This window comes from Phocoena sinus, chromosome 12, assembly GCF_008692025.1.
Source record: "Phocoena sinus isolate mPhoSin1 chromosome 12, mPhoSin1.pri, whole genome shotgun sequence".
In the NCBI taxonomy this organism is placed as follows: domain Eukaryota; kingdom Metazoa; phylum Chordata; class Mammalia; order Artiodactyla; family Phocoenidae; genus Phocoena; species Phocoena sinus.
In genome coordinates, this window is record NC_045774.1 from 89,911,966 (window position 1) to 89,938,709 (window position 26,744).

The window sequence follows — 26,744 nt, forward strand, 5'->3', positions numbered from 1 at the left end:
GAAAGCTAATGTGATTTCCCATCTCAGCTATATTAATAATTCCTTCAAAGCAAGCCTGGAATAGTTTCAATAGGACACATACTATGACCATGGCTATGCTTTTGCCCCAAATCCAAATCTCACAAACCTATTAGGAAACTTCAAATCTTTATTCAACCAGGATAGAGTCATTTTATGATGTGGAATGTATTCATTATATCACCATGCCCCCAGTTTATTTATGGAAATGTCTCCTCAAACTTGAGAAGCTCTGAAAAACAAATCTCAAAACTACAGTGCCATCCAGACGTATCTTAATAATAAGATTTTATATAAAAAATAATGCAGTTAGAATTTTGAGAAATCAAAACAAAAAATGACATTGATAAAAATAATTACATGTCCTAGGGGAAAATGTGATTCACTTGAAAGTGAAACTGGAAAATTTCAGAAAAGGAAATATTACCAGGACTATGAACTTTATTAAGTGGCCTATCACAAAAAGAGAAGATACACTGTCTTCCCTTTTCATATTACTTCTCATGGCTTAAAAAGGGAGAGGGAGTATGGATCAAATAGCTAACATAATTACACTCCCATTTTCTGCTCTGTCCTTGAAGTTCTGATTACCAAAAGGCAAAATCACTCAAAGATAAGACTATATAACCCAGGTGTTAAATATTTCACTAAAAAAAATTAATGTGTGGTAAAAGATTAACTCTGAATTAACTGGACCAAGTCAGCATGAAATCAGTTAAATGGAAAAGTTCAGAAATATTTATGTTTTGTTCTCCTACTGTTATACATTCATTCACAAAATTTTAAATCCTACTATAATTTAAACCTAATTTAAAATATAATCTTAATTCTAATCTTCTTGGCACAAACCAAAATATATTCTTAGAAAATTTTCAAGTTTCTTCAAGGTAAACCACAAAAGCAACATTGAGAATTCCTGTTCTTAAAAAGTCATGTCACAAATTCACTAACAATGGAGCTGTTACAAGATGAGCCGTTAAGTTCTGATAAGTGGTTCCTTTAAGTAACAGCTAAGACTGTATTACTGTGAATGTATATGTACTCACTCTTTTCTAGGGTAAAATGATTTTATTCCACATAAACATTAAATCATTGTTTTTGTCACTAACAGTCTAGTCTGCGGAGAAAAGTACTTTTCTATCAAACTCTTAAACTCCTGAGAAAAACCAGAATCACTTTCTCTAAGAGAAAATTTCCTTCTCAGAAAAAGGTTTCTTGTTTGAGTACAAAGCTATGACTCCATTACGCTAAGGATATTTTTTTGTTTCTAAATTTCATCCAATGAACTAATCTTCTACAACTGGGCAAGAAAGTGTAATACAAACTGAAGATACAAATGTCATCTGGAGAGGCAGGGAAATACTAGAAACTACAAGGTAGGTACAAGGTAGGTATTATGAGAAGACTAAGACTTCTTCCTCCCAAAACTGGCTTATGTTTAAAAGACGTTCAAAGATAAGTTTTTAAAAAAGTATTAAATAGTATGGCTTTTAAAGTAATGAATATACCTTAGCTACAAGGCTGAATCAGGAAAATAAATGGAAGCCAAAACAACAGCATGAAGTGTAAACTGTGAGGCAGTCAATGCCTACTGTCTTTAGGATACATACAGAAGTCGCTTATGGTCGAATATTACATTTGGCCATGCCATGAATGAATCCCTATTTAAAAATATAATTTCCAACTGGAAGCACATACAGGAAGCTAACCTCAGTTGCAACACATGTAAAATGCTGAAGAGTTATAAAATCATCTTTACAGAAGTAAATGTCACAAGTGCTAAAAAAATGTATTAACAAATAGCTTTCAATGAATGTAGCTGGCGCATGAGATCAAAGATATGGATGGAAGTTATTTCCACATATGTCCTTCCTAATAAATTCATATTCTCACACATGGATTGAACTAGGAAAACTACATGCTGCGTGACAGGTGCATTTTTTGAGTAACCTCAATATATACAAGCAGAGTGCATCAAAGAAGTAGTGAAGGCTAGTTAATATGTAAAGAAAAAAACAATCAATTACTTAGGCTTCTTTATTCACAAAATTGAATGTGAAATGCTGCTTCCAAAATTGATAGTTTCCAGTATTATTACATATTATTCATGTCGATTACATAGGGTAAACTCAAAATCCCTACACATCTAATATTCTATGTCATTTTCCAGCCTGGGGCAAAGAAACTCTAGGTTTTATACGTTAGATCCAAAAGGCAGCCTTAGGTAAAAAACAATCGGACTTAACAATCTTCATTTTAGGAAAATAACTGATATTGGTGAAGTGACAGTCATCATTCAAAAGCCTGGGCAAACTCCTGAGGACCACGTCATCACAACAGAAGTTTATCTCCAAAAAGGTTACATTATAACATGTCTTCCAACTCTAGGCCAAAGTTTCATTTCAGAAACTCATTCAGTTTAAGGCTCCTATTTTATACTCTGACAACATGTCAGTATGATGGTTTTTAGAAGACGCTGGCAAAGAAAAAAGGGCTAACTTAAAAGAGCACTTACAAGGACCATCCAGCCCTTAATTCTCTTAGGCCCACTTGAGAATAATTGAATAAGGTGTTTTAAACAAAAAAGCATAATAAACAGCACAAAAGTGAGGGCAAATGTAGCACTATATTCAAACAAGTCACAAGTTTTAAAAACTGGAATATGCTGTTATAAAGTAACCACTGACACTAAAAATAGGCCATGGGCTGAATCACAAATGAAAAAACCCCTTGACATAAAAGTTATTTTTTACAGAATAGACCCAAGAACTCCCAACCACACCCTCCATACCAAAATAATGTGTTACACCGCACTGCACTAAACTGTCCCTCCCTAAGGAGTTTCATTTTCCTGCAATCTAATTGTGCTGGGAAATCGTTCTAACATTTACTTTCATGAGTAAAGATAATATTACAATGTGCAAGTTACAATGTTCTTTTATCATATCAATGTTGATAGAAGTTCCAACAGCAATCTCAAAACTTGAACAGGATAATCTTGTAGCTGGAAACTCCACTTCACCTCTTGTTCTCTTTTTCTCAAAAAGCTAGCAAATAAAAAATACATGGGCGGGGAGGGTGGCAGTGTCATAAAACTATAGAATACTAAATCCTAAGGAAAGAATGACAACGGCAGTGCTATAAAATCACTTCCTAAAACATTAGAATTCACAAGAAACCCAAATTACTAGAACATTCAAAAACAAAATACATGTTTCACTCCATTCCATGTTACATACAAAATTCCCTTGCGCCATTTAACAGTTGTTTTAGCTACCAAATTTCATTCTAAGGTCAAGTTTGATAGTTATGAAGTAGTGGAATTAAGTCATAGTAAGTGTGTTTCATTTGAAAGTATATATGTAGAATTTCCATTATGCCTTTCACAATTTATTACCAGTTCTTCTCAAGCCAAACAAAATAATATATAACCTCCAGACCCAAAGCACTATAACAATTTTCTGATTTTTTTTTTTAAGATGCAATGACTAAATTACACTAACTGGTCACAATGATAAAACATTTCCATATATACCAGCTTTAGGTCAGACTATGTGTTTTAAAGTTTCTAGGGTGGCATATTTGTAAATTCAGTGGCTCCATCTTACTATCATATATCCGGGATTGATGAGGGGTTTCTGTTTGTGCAAAAGTCTTTGTATGTTAAATAATCTCTTTCTATAAAAAGTTCTCACACTAATCCCACCCTAAAAAAAAATGCAATTTTTCTTTAATGTACATATCACATATACATACACACACACACACACCTGTTGCCATGTGGTTTTTTGCAAAACCCACACTGCTTGCTGGGAGTCCAGATATATTTGCTTTCAAATGAAGAGCTATGATCTGAGCCTTCCCGTTTTACAGTAGCTATATTATCTGGAATGAACAACGGTGGCTCATCCAAAGAAAAACTTTTGCTGCTTCTTCTTTGACGGGGTTGTAGGTTCTTCTCAGGTTTTTTTAATTTCAATTTATCCTCTTCCTTAAAATGTTCTACACTACCTGTGTGCTCAAGCTCTTCCTTCACATGACTATTGGTTCTCACTGCTGGAGCCGGCTGCTGGGGCTTATGGCACTGCTTCTGGCTCGAATGCAACAAGTGTCCAGTTTGTGCAGGATGATGAGGTTCTTTTGAGCAACCAGGGTGACCGTGAGGCTTTTCACTCAAAGAATGAGTTAAGGGTTTGGAAATCTGTACTAAATTTTGATCTTGTGATATCTTTCTAAATACAGAATGAGCCTGATTTTTCACAGATTTAACCCCAGAATTGCAACTCTGAATCTTTGAATCCTTATCAACTTGTTTCTTTCTCACTTTGACTGGCCTATGAAAATTCTGCTTAGATTCTGATTCATCAGCATTTCGCTTCACACTTTTGACATTAACTTTAGTTACGTTATGCATTAATTCATGCTTTGCTCCAACAACTTTTTTCCGAGTATCTGTGGTCATGGTTTGCTTAGAATGAATTACAGGTTTTGTATGTTTGGGTTTTATGTTTTTTGACTCTAAGCAAGAAACACTATTTGACTGGCTGTCTCTGTCATCTTGAAGGTTTGCTGTTTCATGAGACTCCATTTTAATACTTTCAACAATATTCAACTGTTTTGATTTTTGGTCAGGTGCATCACAAATAGCATTTTCTAAAATATTACTTTCTGGTTCAAAAGCACTAGTATTAACCACCTCTAAGTTTGACTTATTAAATCTGGTGCCCTCCAACTGCTTATCATTAGACTCTGTGTCTTTACAGAAAGCCATTTCCATTTCACTTCTCTGAAGGGAGTTCTCAGCTTTATCAGCAACTTCCATGCTATCTTTCGATTCCAAACTACATTCATTTACTTCATCCACAGAACCAGACAAACCGACAAGGTTCTTTTCTTTCTCATTTGGGTTTGTACAAGCAGCATTGCCAGAGAAGGCAACGGAAGATACGGGTTCCTCATTGACACTGTCATCTTCGTGGGGTAATTTCATTGTCTCCTTTGATTCTTGTTCAACTTCTCCTTCTACCTTCATTTCTTCAACAGCCGTCCCATCCACTTTACCTGAAATGGAATCGTTCCGTTCATGTTCTTCTTTACCTGAAAACTTATACAATGGGCTAAGAGTCTTGGCTTTACACTCCATCAGAGTTTCATTTTTCTTTTCTTCAATACTAACACAAGTCTCTGAAAGGAGTGGACAGTTTAACTCATGAGATGGCACATTTTCTTCTCCCTGATTATTACACTTCTGCTCAGAATCCAACCCAGCTTCACCCTTCATTTCCAGACAAGATGCAACGGCTGCTTCGATCTGTCCACTGTGTTGGCGGCCCCTCCTGCTCTCTTTCTGGTGCTCGGGTTTCGGCGACGTACCAATTTCTTCTTTCATCTGACACCTTTCCTGTTGTTTCACCCCTGCTTTAGGGGCGGACACAGTCTTCGCTGATGCCTTTTTTGTGCTATTTACAGGTGCTGCATTTGAACGCTTGGCAATAGTGCTTTGTCGCAAACTTCTTATTTGTTCTATCACAAGGGAAAAAAATAAATAAAAAAAAACAGTTATTTTGCCATGTGTTTTTATTTCAACGCAATTTAGAATACATCACTTCTTTATTCTGAGCTATAAAATTTATTTTCCCATTTCAAAGAAAATGTACTGACATCTACTCATGATGATGGTTACATTTTTTATACACTTATCAAAGTTCTATAATTCTGGGGCAGAAAATAACCTGTATAAAATTCAGACTGATATTATACTTTACAATAAGAAATATTTTCATCAAGCTTCTTTTCTATGCAAGTAAGCTGGGGGTAAAATCAATGAGGTTCCTTGATATTACTACCCATCCTAAAGCAAGGCTGTCATACAGTTGTAAACATTAAATACCTTTAAGTATATAAAACCAAACAAATTCAGGTGCCAATAAAATCTGAACTAAACCACCTATCACAAACAGGATCTGTGTGAGTTTCAAAGCACAGCCTCAAAAGAACTCTAATGTCTTTATGAATGTGCTTCCCTTAGATCTCCATTTTAGCATTCAAGTTATTCCTTGAATAGCTTGAATATTTTAAGAAATGAAATATACACTAGAGTACTAGACACAGATCAACAAAAAGAAAAATTATAATTAAAGAGATTTAAACCAAGAAAATGTATCATAAGGGAAAACGCTGAAAGTATGAAAATAATTTAATAAAGCTTCCCACTTGTAACAATGCCCCTAACAAAGAATCCATTAACTGAGACTTTCCTCCTTTCCTTATCTGGATACATCCTCCAAGGGAAAAAGAAACACAAAGTGAAAAGAAATTGGAAAGAAAGCTAAATAATTCACTAAGAAAAAAAAAAAATAATAATTCACTAAGTTAAAAAACAACCCAAAAACTGAAATACAAAACAAGAAGCTATATCCAAGCCTATGCATATCCAATACCTCTGAATCAACTCTGTATGAAAACTGAACATCACAAATTTTTAAAAAGTCTCCTTCCTTTTTAATGCAAAATGCTACTATGCACCAGTATTTAGACCATTTTCCTAATTTGTCACGTATCACTGAACCTGTGAAACTCTTACAGAAGGTGTCACAGGTCCTCCTCATTTGTCTTTAACAGTCCTAATTGATGCTTGTAGTCATGACACTCAAAAGTGTCCCCATTTGGACAATAAATTATACGGTCATCCTATCTTGGAGAGACCCTTTCTAATTCCCCAGGACTTGGCACAATATTTGGTCATCAGGTAAGTACCCAACAACTTCAAAAACTTACTTAGTGGGGGCTTCCCTGGCAGCGCAGGGGTTAAGAATCTGCCTGCCAATGCAGGGGACACAGGTTCGAGCCCTGGTCCAGGAAGATCCCACATGCTGCGGAGCAACTAAGCCCGTGTGCCACAACTACTGAGCCTGCACTCTAGAGCCCACGAGCCACAACTACTGAGCCTGTGTGCTGCAACTACTGAAGCCTGCGCTCCTAGAACCCGTGTTCCGCAACAAGACACTTTGATGAGAAACCCTCACACCGCAATGAAGAGTAGCCCCTGCTCGCCACAACCAGAGAAAGCCCATACGCAGCAATGAAGACCCAATGCAGCCAAAAATAAAAATTTTTTTCTTTAAAAAAAGGGGGGCTCTTCCCTGGTGGCACAGTTGTTGAGAGTTTGTCCACCTGCTGATGAAGGGGACACGGGTTTATGCCGCGGAGCGGCTGGGCCCGTGAGCCATGGCCGCCGAGCCTGCGCGTCTGGAGCCTGTGCTCCGCGACGGGAGAGGCCACAACAGTGAGAGGCCCGCGTACCGAAAAAAAAAAAAAAAAAAAAAAAAAAAAAAAAAACTTACTTAGTGGATTATGAACCACTCATGCTCAGATATATAACATTTTAAAATAACTAAAATTTTAATGGTTTGTTATTAATATTTAGATAATTTTTAAAGCTCTGAAGACAGCCTGTAATAATTTATAGCTCTACTATATTTATATGCCCTGAAATAAAATAAATGAAGAACTTTTAACACCCATTACATAAGTGGTTGATAAATGAATAGCACATTCAACTGTGAAGGTATTCAGATAAAAAATTGTTTTCCAATAGTAATTGATTAATTGACAAAGGATAAAGTAACTCTTTCTCCTCTAACTATAAACTGCCTTAGTTTGAAGCCGGGCGATATAAAGCCAAACATTACCATTATTTGTCTATAATGTTCATTCTACTCTTTTTGCTTCTCAAAGTCACAAATATATACCAAATAACCGATTTTTTAAAAAACTGAGGAAAAGATGATGAAGTAAACATATGCATCTGAGCTAATAATCCACTTCTCAAAACTGCACATTAGAGCTATGCAAAAGCTATGAACCTAAAAGCAAAGAAAGGACCAATGCCCTAAGAATTTAATGAACCATGCCTGTGTAGTGAAGGCACCATTAAAATCCAAAAGGAGGGGTTTCAGAGAGCTTCTGAATGGTGAAGTAGAACGCCTCCACGCGCCACAGTGCTTGCTGGACTGAAGTTTCTTTGTTCTTGACCTCACCCTATGAATCTCTTCATCTGGCTGTTGGTTCCTGTGCTTTAATATCCTCAGTAATAAACCACTTATCTGAAAGTTTGGGGGACATTAGTTTCTACTGTGACAGTTACTTTCCCTCAGCATGTGACAAACGACAATCAACTGTTTTCCGGCTTCCATTCTTGCTATTAATAAGGCACCTTTCAGTGTAACTGCCGTTCATTTTTTTGCCGTGTGGCTGACAGGATCTCGGTGCTCCGGCCGGGTGTCAGTCCTGTGCCTCTAAGGTGGGAGAGCCAAGTTCAGAACACTGGTCCACCAGAGACCTCCCGGCTCCATGTAATATCAAACGGCGAAAGCTCTCCCATAGATCTCCATCTCAACGTTAAAACCCAGCTCCACTCAACGACCATCAAGCTACAGTGCTGGACACCCTACGCCAAACAACTAGCAAGACAGGAACACAACCCCACCCATTAGCAGAGAGGCTGCCTAAAATCATATGAAGTTCACAGACACCCCAAAACACACCACCAGACGCGGTCCTGTCCAACAGAAAGACAAGATCTAGCCTCATCCACCAGAACACAGGCACAAGTACCCTCCACCAGGAAGCCTACACAACCCACTGAACCAACCTTAACCACTGGGAACAGACACCAAAAACAACGGGAACGACGAACCTGCAGCCAGTGAAAACAAGACCCCAAACACAGTAAGTTAAGCAAAATGAGAAGACAGAGAAACCCATTGCAGACGAAGGAGCAAGGTAAAAAAACAACCAGACCAAACAAATTAAGAGGAAACAGGCACGTTAAGAGGATCAGACACCAGGATCAAGTGGGGTTTATCCCAGGAATGCAAGGATTGTTCAATATACCTAAATCAATCAATGTGATACACCATATTAACAAACTGAAGAATAAAAACCATATGATCATCTCAATAGATGCAGAAAGAGCTTTCAACAAAATTCAACATCCATTTATGATTAACACCCTCCAGAAAGTAGGCATAGAGGGAACTTACCTCAACATAATAAAGGCCATATATGACAAACCCACAGCCAACGTTGTTCTCAATGGTGAAAAACTGAAACCATTTCCACTAAGATCAGGAACAAGACAAGGTTGCCCACTCTCACCACTATCGTTCAACATAGTTTTGGAAGCTTTAGCCACACCAATGAGAGAAGAAAAAGAAATTAAAGGAATCCAAATCGAAAAATAAGATGTAAAACTGTCACTGTTTGCAGATGACATGATAGTATACATAAAGTATCCCAAAGATGCTACCAGAAAACTACTAATCAATGAATTTCGTAAAGTATCAGGATACAAAACGAATGCACAGAAATCTCTTGCATTCCTATACACTAAAGATGAGAAATCTGAAAGAGAAGTTAAGGAAACACTCCCATTTACCACTGCAACAAAAGGAATAAAATACCTAGGAATAAACCTACCTAAGGAGACAAAAGACCTGTATGCCAAAAACTATAAGGCACTGATGAAAGAAATTAAAGATGATAACAAACAGATAGAGAGATATACCATGTTCTTGGATTGGAAGATTCAACATTGTGAAAATGACTCTACTACCCAGAGCAACCTACAGATTCAACGCAATCCCTATCAAACTACCAATGGCATTTTCCACAGAACTAGAACAAAAAATTTCAGTTTGTATGGAAACACAAAAGACCCCAAATAGCCAAAGCAATCTTGAGAAAGAAAAACAGAGCTGGAGGAACCAGCCTCCCTGACTTCAGACTATACTAAAAAGGCACAGTAATCAAGACAGAATGGTACTGGCACAAAAACAGAAATACAGATCAATGGAACAGGATGGAAAACCCAGAGATAAATCCATGCACATTATGGTCACCTTATCTTTGATAAAGGAAGCAAGAATATACAACAGAGAAAAGACAGCCTCTTCAATAAGTGGTGCTGGGAAAACTGAACAGCTACATGTAAAAGAATGAAATTAGAACACTCCCTAACACCATACACAAAAATAAACTCAAAGTGGATTAAAGACCTAAATGTAAGGCCAGGCACTATAAAACTCTTAGAGCAAAATGTAGGCAGAACACTCTGTGACATAAATAACAGCAAGATCCTTTTTGACCCACCTCCTAGAGAAATGGAAATAAAAACAAAATAAACAAATGGGACCTAATGAAACTTAAAAGCTTTTGCACAGCAAAGGAAACCATAAACAAGACAAAAAGACAACCCTCAGAATAGAAGAAAATATTAGCAAATGAAGCAACTGACAAAGGATTAATCTCCAAAATTCACAAGCAACTCATGCAGCTCAATATCAAATAAACAAACAACCCAATCCAAAAATGGGCAGAAGACCTAAACAGACATTTCTTCAAAGAAGATATACAGACTGCCAACAGACACATGAAAGAATGCTCAACATCACTAATCATTACAGGAATGCAAATCAAAACTACAATGAGGTATCACCTCACACCAGTCAGAATGGCCATCATCAAAACATCTACAATAAATGCTGAAGAGGGTTTGGAGAAAAGGGAACCCTCTTGCACTGTTGGTGGGAATGTAAATTGATACAGCCACTATGGAGAACAGTATGGAGGTTCCTTAAAAAACTAAAAATAGAACTACCATACGACCCAGCAATCCCACTACTAAGTATATACCCTGAGAAAACCATAATTCAAAGAGACACGTACCACAATGTTCACTGCAGCATTATTTACAATAGCCAGGACATGGAAGCAACCTAAATGTTCATCGACAGGTGAATAGATAAAGAAGCTGGAATATTACTCAGCCATAAAAAGAAACGAAATTGGTTTAGTTGTAGTGAGGTGGATGGATCTAGAATTTGTCATACAGAGTGAAGTGAGTCAGAAAGAGAAAAACAAATACTGTATGCTGACACATATATATGGAATCTAAAAAACAAAAGAAAAAAATGAAGAACCTAGATTCAGGACAGGAATAAAAATGCAGACGTAGAGAACGGACTTGAGGACATGGGGAGGGGGAAGGGTAAGCTGCGAGGAACTGAGAGAGTGGCATGAACTTATATACACTACCAAATGCAACATAGGTAGCTAGTGGGAAGCCGCCACATAGCACAGGGAGATCAGCTCGGTTCTTTGTGACCACCTGGTGGGGTGGAATAGGGAGGGTGGGAAGGAGACACAAAAGGGAGGACATATGAGGACATATGTATATGTATAGCTGATTCACTTTGTTATACAGCAGAAACTAACACACCATTGTAAAGCAATTATACTCCAATAAAGACATTAATTTTTTTTTAATTTAAAAAGTAAAATAAAGGAAAGAAAGGGAAGGAGAAGAGAAAACACTGACAATTTTGGAAGCCCAACAAAGGGTGATCAAGAAGTAACTGATGCAGGACATCCATAAAAAGATAAACAGTCATCTGGCACTGCTGGCAGAACCAATACCATTAACACCTCAACAGGCTTAGGAACTGGTGACCCCAGATAATTCTAAAGTAGGGAGGAAGGCAGGCAATTAAAATCAGGATGAGTCGAAAGCTGTTTAAAAAGCAGTCAGACCCCGAGCTCTCTCTCCACTACTCCATCCGTTGGGCAACTGCCCTTCCCAGGTTGGTTCTAATCGAAGACTGGAGGCTTACTCTTTGGGGAGCGTAAAAACAGAGTTTCTAGACTAAGGGACATCCAGAATAGATAAGAGCAGCAGTAAAGTACCCTGAAATCTGTAAGATTATGTGTATTTGTATATACTGAAAGATGAGATGCCCCCATCAGCTTCCCTCAAGGGCTCCCATGATATGCTAACAATCTAACAAGCCTAAAGTCTAACAACAGGAATTCCTCCAAAAAGTAATACAGCCAGATTACCATACAGTGATGCTCATAGTTGACAAAACGTTAAACACTGAGCAAGCTATCAATGATCAGACATTTAGCAAAGTCCCTGAACATGAAAGACAGAACCAAAAAAAGAAAAAAAAGACTAAAAAAACCTTTAAAACACCGTATCTTATGAAAGACAACATAAGATACTGCATGCATGAAACAAGACCAAAATGCTACAAAAAGGACTATTCCCAGAACAAAAAAAGAACATTCAGAATTTGATGAAAAAGTTGAAGGATAAACATGAGAAAATTTCAACAAGTAGAGTCCCTGCTATCTAATACCTGAATAACAGGAGTTCCAGGAAGCAAGAGTTGACAAAATAAAGAGGAAAATAATCAATGAAATAATTCAAGAGATTTTCCCAGAACTGAAAATGGAGCATCACTTTCAAATTTCTGAGGAAAAACAATTTCCAACCTTGAATTCTATGTTCAATCAGACCGTAATTCCAATGTGAGACCATATTAAATACATTTGCAAACATACAAGGTTTCAAAAATATATATCCATATTCCTTTTTCTCACAAAAGTACTAGAAGAGGTATGTCACCAAACGAAGGAGCTACTTCAAAGAAAAGTAAACAGAAACTGCAATACAGAACACAATCCTCAGAAGAAGAGTAAAGAGCTCTCTGGACAACAGCTATGCATCTGACTTATACAGAACTAACACAACAGTGCACACAGAAGCATATCAGAAGGGCCCCAGAGACACTTCCTCAATAAGATGAAAATGACAGAACACCTGACATGCACAAATACCTTTAAGAAAGATTCAGACAACTGGCAGAGTAGTTGGGGTGGAATTACTGATACGTACACTGAAAACTGTGTGCGTGAATGCATAAAACTATAAGCAAATGAACAACAAAATCAATTATTAAATCAGAAAGACAAAAAGTTGTACAGGAAAAGCGACTATAATTCACTAAATGGGTCACCACTAACAGCATATTGAGTCACAATAAGTAATTACTACTGATCCTACAAAATTATATATCAGAAAGATGAGAAAGTGTTCTTTTGTGTGATGGGGGAACAAGAGGAGGAAAGAATGCTAACTTCACCATCCAGAATGGGAAATCAATGAATACATACATCAGAATAATCAAGCAGTAGCAAGATACATATGTTACTTAGAGACATGGAAGTAAACACCAAAAAATTAACAAAACCAGATGAAAGCGGTAATAGTAGTTTCCTCTGGGGAAAGGGAAATAAGTAGTAGGATGGCAAGTATTGGAATCTCACAGAACTAGTCAACTCTTTAAATCATGTGAATGTGTGATTTCAATAAAAATTTTTTAAAATCATACCAACAAATTGATACAATCTCAAAGTTGATTATCAAAATGCTCAGATTAGCAAACACCAAGAAACTACTATCACTGCTCAGCAACTTTACAACCTATCACATCTGTCCCTACACTTGATTTTCTAGCTAGTCCTCTCTGGAAGGATTACCTTGTGCCATTAAACGAGGTGATTTTCTTGGTGATCTCACTGAATTTTCTTCTACTTTGTCCCTCAAATTCCTGTTAGGTAAAATCAGTTCTTCTTCATCAATGGTATCATTGCCACTTTCTTTTACAACTCCTTCATCCATAATATCGTCAAGACCAACAACTAGAAAGAAAAACAAAACAAAATTTTTTGAAAATATTGGTGATGTTAAGTATTTAAAGGCAGTACAGAAAACACTGTGAAGCAGTTTAATGTAATACCAAGTAGTCCTGAGAATCTAGGTCTATTCCTAAAATGTGATAATGCCACTACCAAGCGTGCAGTTCAGTTTTACAAACTTCTACCGTATGAGGCAGCTAGTCAAAGAGAAGATGAGCTGTAATTCTTCTTGACTTGACCTCCACTATCACTCACTGTCACTTATCATTCACTGTACCTTTGTGAACATCATAAGCAGCTACACCTGGATACTTAATTATCCCAGTTGGTTAAAGTAGTACAAAAAAGAGTAAATACCCTGAAAAGCTTATGATTCTAGGTTCATGCTAGAACCAAAAGATTCTAGTTCTAACTGTAATCTATTCCTTGAAGACTTTACGCTTCATGTGTGAGAGTAACGGAGATATACTCTTAAGTTGTAGCAAGCACACACACACGCACACACACAGAAATAAAAAACATAATGTAACTTCCCCTCCCCCAAATGCTAGGGAAAATAGGTGTTTAAATAGAACTATACAATTAAATTACCTTCCCCTAGTCAAAAGAGAGACAGAGTCATTCATTTAACAGCAGGGGAGGGGGCATGGAAAAGGACTGGGGAACACTGTATTTATATTATCAACAGGCTTATTTCTGTATCTAACAGATGTCACTTAACCAGCTGACATACAGCAATTCTAAATGTGCAGTTGTATGAAATCTTGTAAAAAGAATGTGATTATTTAGATCATACGTCCTGGTTTCAAGTCTCTGCTAAAACATTTAAATAAAACCTGACTAAGTCCCTTAACCTCTCTAGTTTATCTCTTAAATGAGAATAACAATACCTGTCCTACCTACCTCACAGGGCTGTTGTGAGGATCAAGTGAGATGATGTATGAGAACTCACTTTGTAAACTTTAGAGCACTACACAAATGTTAGTTATTATCTTCATCCTAGGGGTTAGGAGGAACCTCAAGAAGTTATCTAGTCCTCATCTTTGTATCCAAGTAGAACTTCATTTAAGAGTTCAACAAGATAGTGGTCTATCCTAAAATTTAAAGAGAACAAAATTCTTTATAAATATACTTTCAAATGGTACAATCTTTTCGAAGAGCAATTTGACAACAATCACAAAACTGCTTATATACTTTGACCAATATATTATAAAGTATAGACGAGAGAATAAATTATGAAAAAAAATTCTGGCTAGAAAACATAGTGTGATCCTTGTTAGTAACAGACAAATGAAATGTTGTATAGGTACATTTAGACAAAAATGATTAGCAGGAAACAGATGAAAATTTTAACAATAGCTATTCTATAAAAGATAAGTATTCTTTTTTCCTATCTTGCACATTTCCTGCTATATGCATGGAATTACACTCAAAAACAGAGTCCATGCTTTTAATCACTACGCTATAGGCACTAAAAGCTTAGAGAAGAAGAATGTATCTCAGGAAAATTCATCAGGACTCATTTAAGATATAATTAGGGGAAACAGGTGGGGAGTTCGGTTAGCCGGCTACTCCACCATGATGGAATACTTATGCTGCCACACATTCACACACATTCTCAAAGAATTTTTAACGTTAGATTAACAGTTCCACCACGCTCATTTTAAAAAGCGGAAGTCATGCATTATATGCATTACAAGTATGCAGAGACAGAAACTGATGGGGAAAGGCACCACTGTGTTATCAATGACCATCTAGCGGTTAGGTGGGGTAAAGAATTGGGGTTTTTTTAAATCACTGTTATACTGTCTCTGTGTTTTCCACATTTTCTACAATAAACATGAGTTTTGTATTGTAATCAGGAGAGAAATAATTCAAAAAACAGTCCAGGAGAAAGGTAATTAAAATCTGATTGACAGTGTTCGTTGGCAGGGAGTAAAAAGGTGTGTTACGAATTTTAGGGCTATATTGCAAAGCAGAATCAACAGGATTCAGCAAAGCCAAATCCAAAGGTCAATTGTTAGATTTTATCTTATTCCACTTCCTGGCAGCAGCCGACACAGCTGACCCCTCACGCCTTCCTGAATCCCTTCTCCTCACTTAACCTCTGAAATCACACGCTCCTCCCTCACAAGCTACTTCTGCTCAACACGCTTTATGGAGCTCTTCCTGCAGCGATCACACAGGACAGGACCTGAGGGCTCAGTACTCCCACCTACCCTTTATACGCACTCCACCCTCCCTAAATGATCCCACCCAGTCAATCTATACAAGCGTGACTCCCCGAAGTTACGTTCCGCAGCCCCAAGCTCACACTGGACCTCTGGAAGAGTGTAATTTGACCTGTCCGCTAGGTTGTCTACCAGGTTATCTCAAGGTTAACAAATAGAAAATAAACACTGATTCCACCCATTCCCCCTCCCCTCAGTAAAACTGTCCTAAGAGAGTCCCAGTAATGGAAACTCCATTCAACCAGCTCCTCTCTCCTCATATCCCACATCCAAGAGGTCTGCTCAAGCTGCTAGTTCTATCTACAGAACACACCACCCGCCTGATCACCACTGATCACCTCCACAGCTCACGTTCTACTCCACATCACCATCTTCTCCCACCAAAACTACTTTAAGTCTCCTAGTGTCCCACGTTCCTCTATGGCCACCTCCTACACACACATGCACACACACACACATACACTCATCACACACACAGTTTATTCTCCACACAGTCATAACTATATTTTAGAGTCTTCTAAAATATAAAGTTGTATCACGTTACCATTCTTCTGACAAGACCCTCCAAACCCTTACGAACACACTCAGATGTATGTTAAAATCCTAGCCAGGGTCTCCAGGGTCCTGAGAAGGGCTTCCCCCACCAAATTCCCTGACTTCTCTCCTACCACTGACTCACAGTGCTCCAGTCACACTGGTCTCTCCGGAACACCTCAGGGTCATTTCACTTGATCGTCCTCTGCCTGGAGCGCTCTCCTCCCAGACAGCTACATGGCTCACTCTCCCGCTTCGTTCAGGTTTCACTCAAAATCGACCTTCTCACAGAAACCTTTCCTGAGGATCTTATCCAAAACAGCATTCTCCCACCACTGCCTCCTGACCCTTAGCATATTTTATCCTTTAAAATGTGTTTCACTATCCAATGAAACATGTAATTTTCCACTAGAATGTAATCTCTACAATCCATGGACTCTGTCTCTTATTCACCACTGAAACTCCAGAACCCAGAGTCATAGTGGCTACTCCAGAAACACTTGCTAAATAAAAGAATTAGGGGAAACAAGGGACCTGGAAAGTTTAAACTTTGATGATCCGAGAGAGAAATGTTTCAATTAACTGAAAGAGAGAAGTTAGAAAGAATAAATTTGAAAGTAAGGTAATGACTTAACTTTTTGAATGTGACATGAAAAAAAGAGCAGGCAAAAGAAGTATCAAAGTTATTAACACACCATCACAAAAGAAGGGTAAGGAGAATTTCAGAGATCGGGAAGGTTAACTGCTACAGAGAGAACAAAGGAAGGAGAAAAATCCACTAATGTGAAACACAGAAGCAGAGGACCAGATGACAAGAGGTTAAAAAGTGAGTAAGTGAAGAATGACAACAGCAGTTTCTCTTTCATTTATTTTCAAGAAATTTAAGGGTAAAAGAAAATGAAGACCATCGGCTGAAGGAAGTTAAAGGGATGAAAGATGATTTTTCTGTGTAAGTAAAAGAAACGGGGGGCGGGAGGGTGGAGGAGGGGAGGTGGTAGAGTCCCCTCCACACAAAAGAGGGAGTGAGGGAAGGAGAAGGGCGAGAGAATGGGCAAAGAGGGAAGAGGACAGTGGGAACGGAGGAGGGAAAAAGCAAGAGATCTGAGCATCTTCCACTGCTGGAAGTAACTCTGGGAGCTGAGGGATGCCTGAGGCCTCAGTAGCTTAAAACCTATTAAGTCAACAACCTACAATTAGAACACTTAAGACTGCATGTGAGATGCTTCTCAGAAGTGAGGTTTCCGAGAATGGCATCTTCTTTGTACTCCTGCAGCTCCTGGCAATGTTTCCTTCATCTCAAAAAGTCACCCTGACATTAAATCAAGCTTTAATACTGTCTCCAACATTTCCAGGGCTCTCAAGCAGAAGTAGGCCCCCAACAACCAAAGTAACTACTTAACCTAGCTGTGCCTCAAATTCTTCTATAAAATGGAGATCACGCTAGCAGTCAGAGGGGCGCTGTGATGATTAAATCAGTGTGTGTAAAGGGCTTGGAATAGAACCTGGCACTTAGAAAATGCTGACTTCTGTTCACAGTCTCCCCCATCATGGACCCCACCATCAACATTTATGTATTCTTTTTCCGTTACTTTTTTCCCTCAACTCCTCCCAGAACAAATCAACCATTAAAAAAACTACCTGAAATTTCTTTCTTCTAATCCATTTATTTGATTAAAGTAATTCAGAGTACAGAATGAATTATCTCTGGCAAAACCCTCCTAATTAGGTATTTACGTTTTAAATCGTTTAACTTCCACTTAGCTTAACTTTCGTAGCTTCCACTAAGAAAATGAACAGAAAGAAGTGAAGGAGAATCTGTGTTCTTTTCAAAACACTGCTTATTCTCAGGGATCTCCCACATCTGCCCCTCCCACTGCTACAGGCAAACTAAGATTCAGTATTTGATTTCCAGTTTTTAAAAAAGTGGCCAGTCCTACTCAACACATCCACTAAAAAGGGAATTTGGGTTTATCAAAAAAAAAAAAAGCAACGGCCTGAATTATGTAGGAGGCAAGCGTGATAATGTGGGAAAACAATATGTTTTTCCTCCCTCCCACATTTCAGAATTAGGTGTAATTCCCATTTTGAAATTCTGGCACAAAATCTGTAATCATACTCAGAATCTCCTTGAGCCTGAATGTAGATCACATTAAAACTCCTCCCATCCTCACCTATAAATGGCCCTCCTTAAATCTGCTGAGTCAGGCCTATGTGAAGCCCTCCTGACGCAAATACTACTTTATTCAAATCCAGACTATTTAATTCACATCTATCTTCTTGAAGAGAGGAGGTAAATGAGATAGAAAGAATAAAACTGAAATATTTAAAGCTAAATTTACTGAATTTCTCAAAACTGGGATTAGTTTACATCACCTTATACCATACAAAAGGGAGAACCATAGTACAGCAGGGACTCTTCACATTTGACATGGCTTAACTCACGCTGGCAGCGCAGAGGCCAAACTCAACCACTTCTAGGACATTTATCTCCTCTATTATGAAACGTGGCACTAAATGTCAGACTTGAGAAAAAACTAAAGAGCATGATCTCTTTCCATTGTCAGGACAATAAAGGTTAGGTGTGTACTTTACAGGGCCGGGACTTGAAGGAGAGTAAGAAGTCACACAGACACATCCCCGCAACAGAGTCCCCACAGCTTCCGCCTTGAACACCGCAGGAGACCACCACCCAGCCCCTCCTCGGCCTCCCTTCAGTGAGCGTTCTTTCCTTTATGGATGATTTTATACATCCTTCCAAAAAGAGGCCAGTCAGATACACACCATCAAGTTGTGTTATATAAATTAGTCATTTGTGGGTGAATTTATCATTTTAGATATTATGTTTCTAAGTTGAACACCACAAATAATGTTACCTTTTTTCCCTCTTAAAATTCTTCTTTACAATAAACTTTAAAACACAGGTTTAATGAGTCAAAGAAGGCAAATTTATAGATTTTACCTTTTTTAATCTCATCCCATGGCTTTCAATAAAGAGTATAAACAATTTACAGTGCAAAAAGCTTCACATTAAGTCTCAATTAAGAACTTACTAGCACTGAGTTTCAGATTTTTAAAAGAAACACGGTGACTAAAAAAGCTTGACATATATACCACCTTTCTGTATTTCTTTAGCTTTGCCTACTCGCCTACTCTCCTACTCAGGTCTTAATAAATGTGTTCCTCTCTCAATAATTTATATGAACTCTTCATATAATATCTGTGTTATCTATTTGATGCAAGTATTTTCCCTCTCTTACCTTATTTTAGTATTATCTGGTGTCAATTTTTTTCTTCAGAATGCTGCCTTCAGTTACTCCAACACTATTAAATTATCCATCCTTTCTGCTGAAATTTAACACATTCTAAAGTCTTATATTTAAACATGCACAAACATTTCAACTTTTGTCAAACTCAATTCATACTCTGGGAAAAAACTGATTAGTATTTCACAGAAAGGGGTTTTCTATCAAACAAATCTAAAAGAAAGACACTGGGTTAAACGGAGTTAAAACAGTTTCTTCACTGCAGATCTACAGAGCCTTCAATATGCTAAATAAAGGCATTTTATGAGGGAAAAAAACTGCACATGATGAAACTGTTTCCCAAGCCTTATATTCTCACACACACACCAATAAAACATACACCAAAATGCTAATGATGGTTATTTCAGAAAGGATTTTTCCCTTCTTCTTATTCACACTTTCTAATTCATCTCACATTAAAAATATTTTGTCAAAAAGAATTTTCCCCAAAAATGTGTAATACATGCATGAATGCCTAGAAAAAGAAGCTGGAAAGGTTTTCCATGAGGAGGGAAGTAGTATCATTGGTGCTACTTTTTAAAGCTTTCCTTTTTAAGGTATACATGCACATGGTTTTAAAGAGTTGTGTCTGGTTCTCAAAAGACACCCCTCAGAATGGGAGAAAATACTGGCAAATGAAGCAACTGACAAAGGATTAATCTCCAAAATTTACAAGCAGCTCATGCAGCTCAAGATCAAAAAAACAAACAACCCAATCCAAAAATGGGCAGAAGACCTAAATAGACATTTCTCCAAAGAAGACATACAGACGGCCAAGAAGCACGTGAAAAGCTGCTCAACATCACTAATTATTAGAGAAATGTAAATCAAAACTACCATGAGGTATCACCTCACACCAGTCAGAATGGCCATCATCAAAACATCTACAAACAATAAATCCTGGAGAGGGTGTGGAGAAAAGGGAACCCTCTTGCACTGTTGGTGGGAATGTAAATTGATACAGCCACTATGGAGAACAGTATGGAGGTTCCTTAGAAAACTAAAAGTAGAACTACCACACGACCCAGCAATCCCACTACTGGGCATATACCCTGAGAAAACCATAGTTCAAAAAGAGACGTGTACCGGGCTTCCCTGGTGGCACAGTGGTTGAGAGTCTGCCTGCCGATGCAGGGGACACGGGTTCGTGCCCCGGTCCGGGAAGATCCCACACGCCATGGAGTGGCTGGGTCCGTGAGCCATGGCCGCTGAGCCTCCGTGTCCAGAGCCTGTGCTCTGCAACGGGAGAGGCCACAACAGTGAGAGGCCCACGTACCGCCAAAAAAAAAAAAAAAAAAAAAAAGAGACGTGTACCACAATGTTCACTGCAGCACTGTTTATAATAGCCAGGACATGGAAGCAACCTAAGTGTCCATCAACAGATGAATGGATAAAGAAGATGTGGCACATATACATAATGGAATATTATTCAGCCATAAAAAGGAAGGAAATTGAGTTACTTGTACTGAGTTGGATGGATCTAGAGTCTGTCATACAGAGTGAAGTCAGAAAGAGAAAAACAAATACCATACGCTAACACATATATATATATGGAATATAAAAAAATGAAGAACCTAGGGACAGGACAGGAATAAAGACACAGACATAGAGAATGGACTTGAGGACACGGGGAGGGGGAAGGGTAACCTGGGACAAAGTGAGAGAGTGGCATGGACACATATACACTACCAAATATACACTACCAAATGTAAAATAGATAGCTAGTGGGAAGCAGCCGCATAGCACAGGGAGATCAGCTCAGTGCTTTGTGACCACCTAGAGGGGTGGGATAGGGAGGGTGGGAGGGAGATGCAAGAGGGAGGGGATATGGGAACATATGTATACATATAGCTGATTCACTTGTTATACAGCAGAAACTAACACAACATTGTAAAGCAATTATACTCCAATAAAGATGTTAAAAAAAGGTAATAAAAAAAAAATTAGAGCACACTGCCAAAAAAAAAGTTGTGCCTGGCTCTATAAAGTTTATTAAGAAAAACATTAATGCTCAGCACACACATCGCCCTTCACTTGCCCCACTGAACCTCAGTTACTTCACTGGGAAAATGCAGACATTACCATCCTTTGCTGAAAGGTTTCTGTGAAAACTGAATAAACTATTGCAGTTTCCTACACAGTGCATGACATGCAAACAATAAAATTGTAGCCATTATTACATCCTGGAAGATTTTTTTTCAAACAATTTTCTATAGCCCTAAGTGCACTTCATTTGACCCCTTCCCAACTGTCAAAATAATTTCGCTTATTGCCAACATGACTCTATCAGGCTACTACAAGAGTGAGATGATAATCATTCCCTAAATTTTTAACATTTTAATTCCATTCTAAAATACCATAAGTTATGTACCTTTAAGGTAATTCCTTAAAAAATATTTATTGAGCTCCTACTATGTGTCGCACACTGGCCTAGATTATTCCATATACCAGTGATACAGAATTCTGAAGACAAATGACCTGGTTTCTTATATACATATATATACATATATATACACACACACACACACACACACATACATACACAGTAAGAGGGTGGCATTTACACAGACTGAAATATAGTAAAGTTACACAGCAACCAAATGAACAGATTGACCTATTTCAATTCCAATTCAAACTGTAAAAAGAAAACAATGAGTGGGAACTGGGTAAATAACTGAACGCTGACTGCATATCTGGAAATATTAAAAACTATCTTTAATTGTTTTAGGCAGGATATTAGTGTTATTACTTTTTCTAAAATAAAGACTTCTTATATTTTAGAGATACATGCTGAAATATTTACAGATAAATAATATGACTTCTGGGCTATGCTTGAAAATAATCTTGGTTGGGAGGAGGTAAGGAGAAGTGAGTGGGGTATAAATGAAAAAAGACCAACTATTAACTGTATGAGTAACAGGTAGATGAGGGTCATTATACAAGTCTCGCTGCTTTGTTTGATGTTTTCCATAAAATAGAAAAATTTTTAAAAACTGTTCCCATGAAGCTTCATTTTAACGAGGGTGAGACAAATACATAAGATACGCGGCATGTTGGCTGATAAGCCATATGAACAAAAGGAAAGAGTAACAGGGAGTACAAGGAAGGGAACACAGGGTGGTCTGTAATTTTAAACCAAATGGCCAGGGAAAGCCAGGAGTACTGGTTCCAGCTGTCTCCTGCACAAGAGCTCCCAGGCCAAAAGAAAGGAGCTTGCTGTGCAGGCTCAAAGGAGTCTGGGGATGACAACGCTGAGGTGACTTCTCAGCCAAAGCCGAACAAGTGGGGGGAGTAGCTTTCTAGCTAGAAGGCACATCAAGTACCTAGACTCTGAGGCAGGAGTATGCCTAGGATGATGGAAGAACAGAATGGAGTCAGGTCTGTGAGGCCAGATTAGGGAAAAGGGGGAGAAGGGCAGATAAAAAGAGAGAGGTAAGGCAGCAAGCTAAAGTCATCCTTGCAGGCCATGAGGACTTCAGCTTTTTCCTTTGTGTGAAATGGAAAGTTACCAGAGTGCTGTGAACGCAAGGATGATAGAATCTAACTTTTAACAAGATTACTCTTGGTGCTCTTTTTAGAATAGATGGGAGAGAATCCTCAGGGGCAGAAGCAGGGAAGCCACTTCCAAACTAACGCAATAATCCAGATGAGAAATGGTAACCGCTAAAACCACAGTGGCAGAAAGTGAGACGTACAAGTTGCCAGATTCTGGATGCATTCTGAAAATAATACCAACAGGATCTGCAGATCAACTGAATACAGAACGTGAAATAGAGTACGTAAGAATGACTTCAAAGTTTTCTGCTGAGCAACTCGAAAGAAGGTGCCATTTCTAGAGATGAGGGAGACTGCAGGCGCAAGTGGTACAAGGGGGGCTAGGAGGTGGGGTACCAAGAATTCAGTGTTACATCTACAAGCCCAGGACACCTGGGGTCACGAGAAGCTAGGAGAGAGGCCTGGAGCACACTGTTCCCCACAGCTTTCAGAAGGAACCAAACCTGCCGACACTGTGAACTTGGACTCTGGCCTCCGGACTGTGAGACAACACATTTCTGTTGTTAAGCTGGGGTGATTTGTTAGCGTGGCCCCAGGACGCTGACACAGCACTGGTGTCCCTTTTATATTTTTTTAATTTTATTGAAGTATAGTTGCTTTAAAAAATAAAAAAAAATAAAAATTCAGTGTTAGACCTTAAGCTTAAGATGCCCAAGAGACATCCAAAGAAGTAAACGCAGGGGTCTGGAGGATATATATTTGGGAGCTGAATTATAAAGCGTTTTTTAAGTCATAAAATTGTATAATATCACCATAAAAGTGAGTAGAAATAGAGAAGATGCCTAAAATCTGAACCCTGAGATACTCCAGTACCTAGAGGTCAGGAAGATGAAGAGAAGAATCAGAAGAAACTGAGAGGAAGAAGACAACAAGGTGAGAGAATAACCGCGAGTGGCGAACCAAAGATTGAACCTGGCAGAGTGACACTGCCTGCAACCCAGTGCAGCTGGTGAGAGCAAACTCAGAATTTGGAGGAGAGATATTGGGGATACAGAGCATTAAAATTTCTTCCAGGAGTTTCCTGTAAACAGAGCAAAAAGAGCAGGGCAAGACAAATACACTGATGAAGAAATATAAAAGATGGTGTGTGGTTAACACTGAAATTCAACTGTAAGGACTTTGACAGAGACTCTTTCCGACTCCTTTTCAATTCAAGCACAGGAAAAAGTAGATATCACATCATGGTAACTACAAACCATATCCATGAAAAACAGAGAATAGAAACCTAATCAGAAAACATGAAAATCTAATTTCATAAATATCTGTATCTAAATATCTGATTTCATAAATATCTCAATATGTACCTGAATATAGGATATAAGGGCAAAAAATGTACCTAAGTTTTTTTTTTAATTACCAGGCAATATTTATTATGAAATTAAGGAAAATATCAAAATGTACATGACAAATTTTCAGTTGAATTAGCTCCGTTCCATATTTCTAAAAACAAGCAGAGAGAGGAGGCACTTGGCCATCCACCAGCCAATTCTGGAAAACTTACAGTGACCAGGTAAACACCATTAATAAAAACTTGAGTGTTCAGGGGGTACTGTGGATTATTTAGTTGCTTAAGGATTTGCTTCTTGGTTGTTTAAATCCTTTTTTTTAATCTCTTAGGGTTTCTTCTCTTCTGGTGGGATAGTATATGGGGAAATCGCTGTCTTACAGTTCATTTACACAGTCTACCAATTACAGACTCAACTTGGGTGAAAAACTGAACATGAATGTATTCCCATAAATACAACCCGAGCTGATACTACAGTTGACCCTTGCATAACATGCGCTTGAACTGTGGGTCCACTTACACACAGATTTTTTTCCATAGTTAATACTCAGCATCACATGATCCATTGTTGGCTGAATCTGTGGACGTCAAACGGCAGATATGGTAGAACTGTGGACAGGAAGGAACCTCTGATATGGAAGGCAGACTGTAAGTTATACTCAGATTTTTGACTGCGCTGAGGGCCGGCATCCCTAACTCCACACTGCTCAAGGGTCAACTGTATTTATTAACACCGGATTAATTTAATCTGACAAAAGGACTGACTAATCAACACTTAAATTAATGTATACTTTTCATTTGCTATTTCTCTACTGCGAGTGTACTTCCCTTACCCAGGAATCCAGGATCTTCAAAGGGCTGGCCACTACATGGGTCTAAACATGTTGCTACTCTTGTGTCACCTCCACACGTAGACTTGCCCTGTTCAGCCCAACTCAAGTAGACAGTCTTGGCCACCAAACAACCAACAAGACAGTCTTTATCACCTTACATTCTACTTGGAAGCTCCAGGAGGACAGGGACTTTGTCTCAAACACAACTGTATCCTCCAGCATTGGCATATGATGGGTACGCAACAAATGTTTGTTAAATGAACAAACACTACCAACCACTTTTCACCAAAGCAAATCATTATACCTCATAACTGTGGAATCATGCGGTAAGCTGCTGATGCCTGCAATGCTATTTAATGAGAATGTTACCATAAAACAGGAATTGGTTGAAAAAAATGTGACTAACCCTCTTACAATATGGATCTTAACCATTACTTATTGAGTTTCACATTGCAATGAACCAGATCCCAACTAGGCACTTTGTTTCATAACATTTGTTTGCTTTTACCCAAACAAGGCCAAGCAAAAAGTTCTTAGAGGATTACATATTTTTCAGTAGGTAAGACTGAAACAATTAACAATCTTAATCTTAAGCCCAGGACAAGACTTTTAATGATATTATACACAACATTAAATAGAATATAAACTCCACGAGGGCAGGAATTTGCCATTGCTTTCTGATATATCTGTAACTCCTATAACAGCAGCTGGAAATTACAGTGAGTGTTCAGTCCTAAGCACAGCTTGGATGAAAAATGCGTGGATGTATACAAAAATTCAAGGTTCCCAAATTTTTATCTCAAGAGATTAGAAGCACGCTGTTAAACTGGACTCCAATCAGGAAGTTACCATTAGTAAACAAAAGAAACAGAATAACAAGCCTCTACTCCATATCACAGTAGTGTTGAGTGATCCCTTGCAGAACTCAGAGTAAGAATGCTAATAGTTTTTAAAAACCACAGATTAGAAGGAAATATCCCAACATGAAACAACCAAACAGAAAAGCTACCCGCTCAGAAAGATACAATTAGTAATGCATCAGAACTAAAGCCTCTTTACAACAGATAAAGTCTCTACCTAAAAGGAACTTTGATCAAGTACACTAAATAGAGACTGAAAACATAACCTTAATTGTATCAAAAAGAATAAAATACCTAGCAATAAATTTAACAAAGGAGGTGAATGATCTGCACAATGAAAACTTTTAAGACGTTGATGAAGGAAACTGAAGACACAAGTAACTGGAAGATATTCCATGTTCATGGATTGGAAGAATTAATGTTGTTAAAATATCTAACATACCCAAAGCAACCTGCAGATTCAATGCAGTCCCTAACAAAATTCCAATAGATTTTTCACAGAAATAGAACAAACAATCCTGAAATTTGTATGGAACTGCAAAAGACCCTGAATAGCCAAAGCAATCTTAAGAAAGAAGAACAAA

General features: G+C 38.1%; 1 protein-coding gene across 3 annotated transcripts in view; it reads right to left on the minus strand.

Annotated features, from left to right (window-relative positions):
* The window catches only part of PHF3 (PHD finger protein 3), a 103,800-nt gene that overhangs the window by 36,994 nt on the left and 40,062 nt on the right, over positions 1-26,744 (minus strand). For 2 of the 3 annotated variants that reach the window (XM_032651073.1, XM_032651074.1), the window contains 2 exons: positions 13,402-13,563; positions 3,789-5,541 (listed from right to left, as the gene is read on the minus strand). In XM_032651073.1, coding sequence (XP_032506964.1) covers positions 3,789-5,541; positions 13,402-13,563 — 1,915 coding nt within the window. Of the gene's footprint in view, positions 1-3,788; positions 5,542-13,401; positions 13,564-14,463; positions 14,594-26,744 lie in introns of those variants that run through there. The other variant, XM_032651075.1, reaches the window with a different exon arrangement.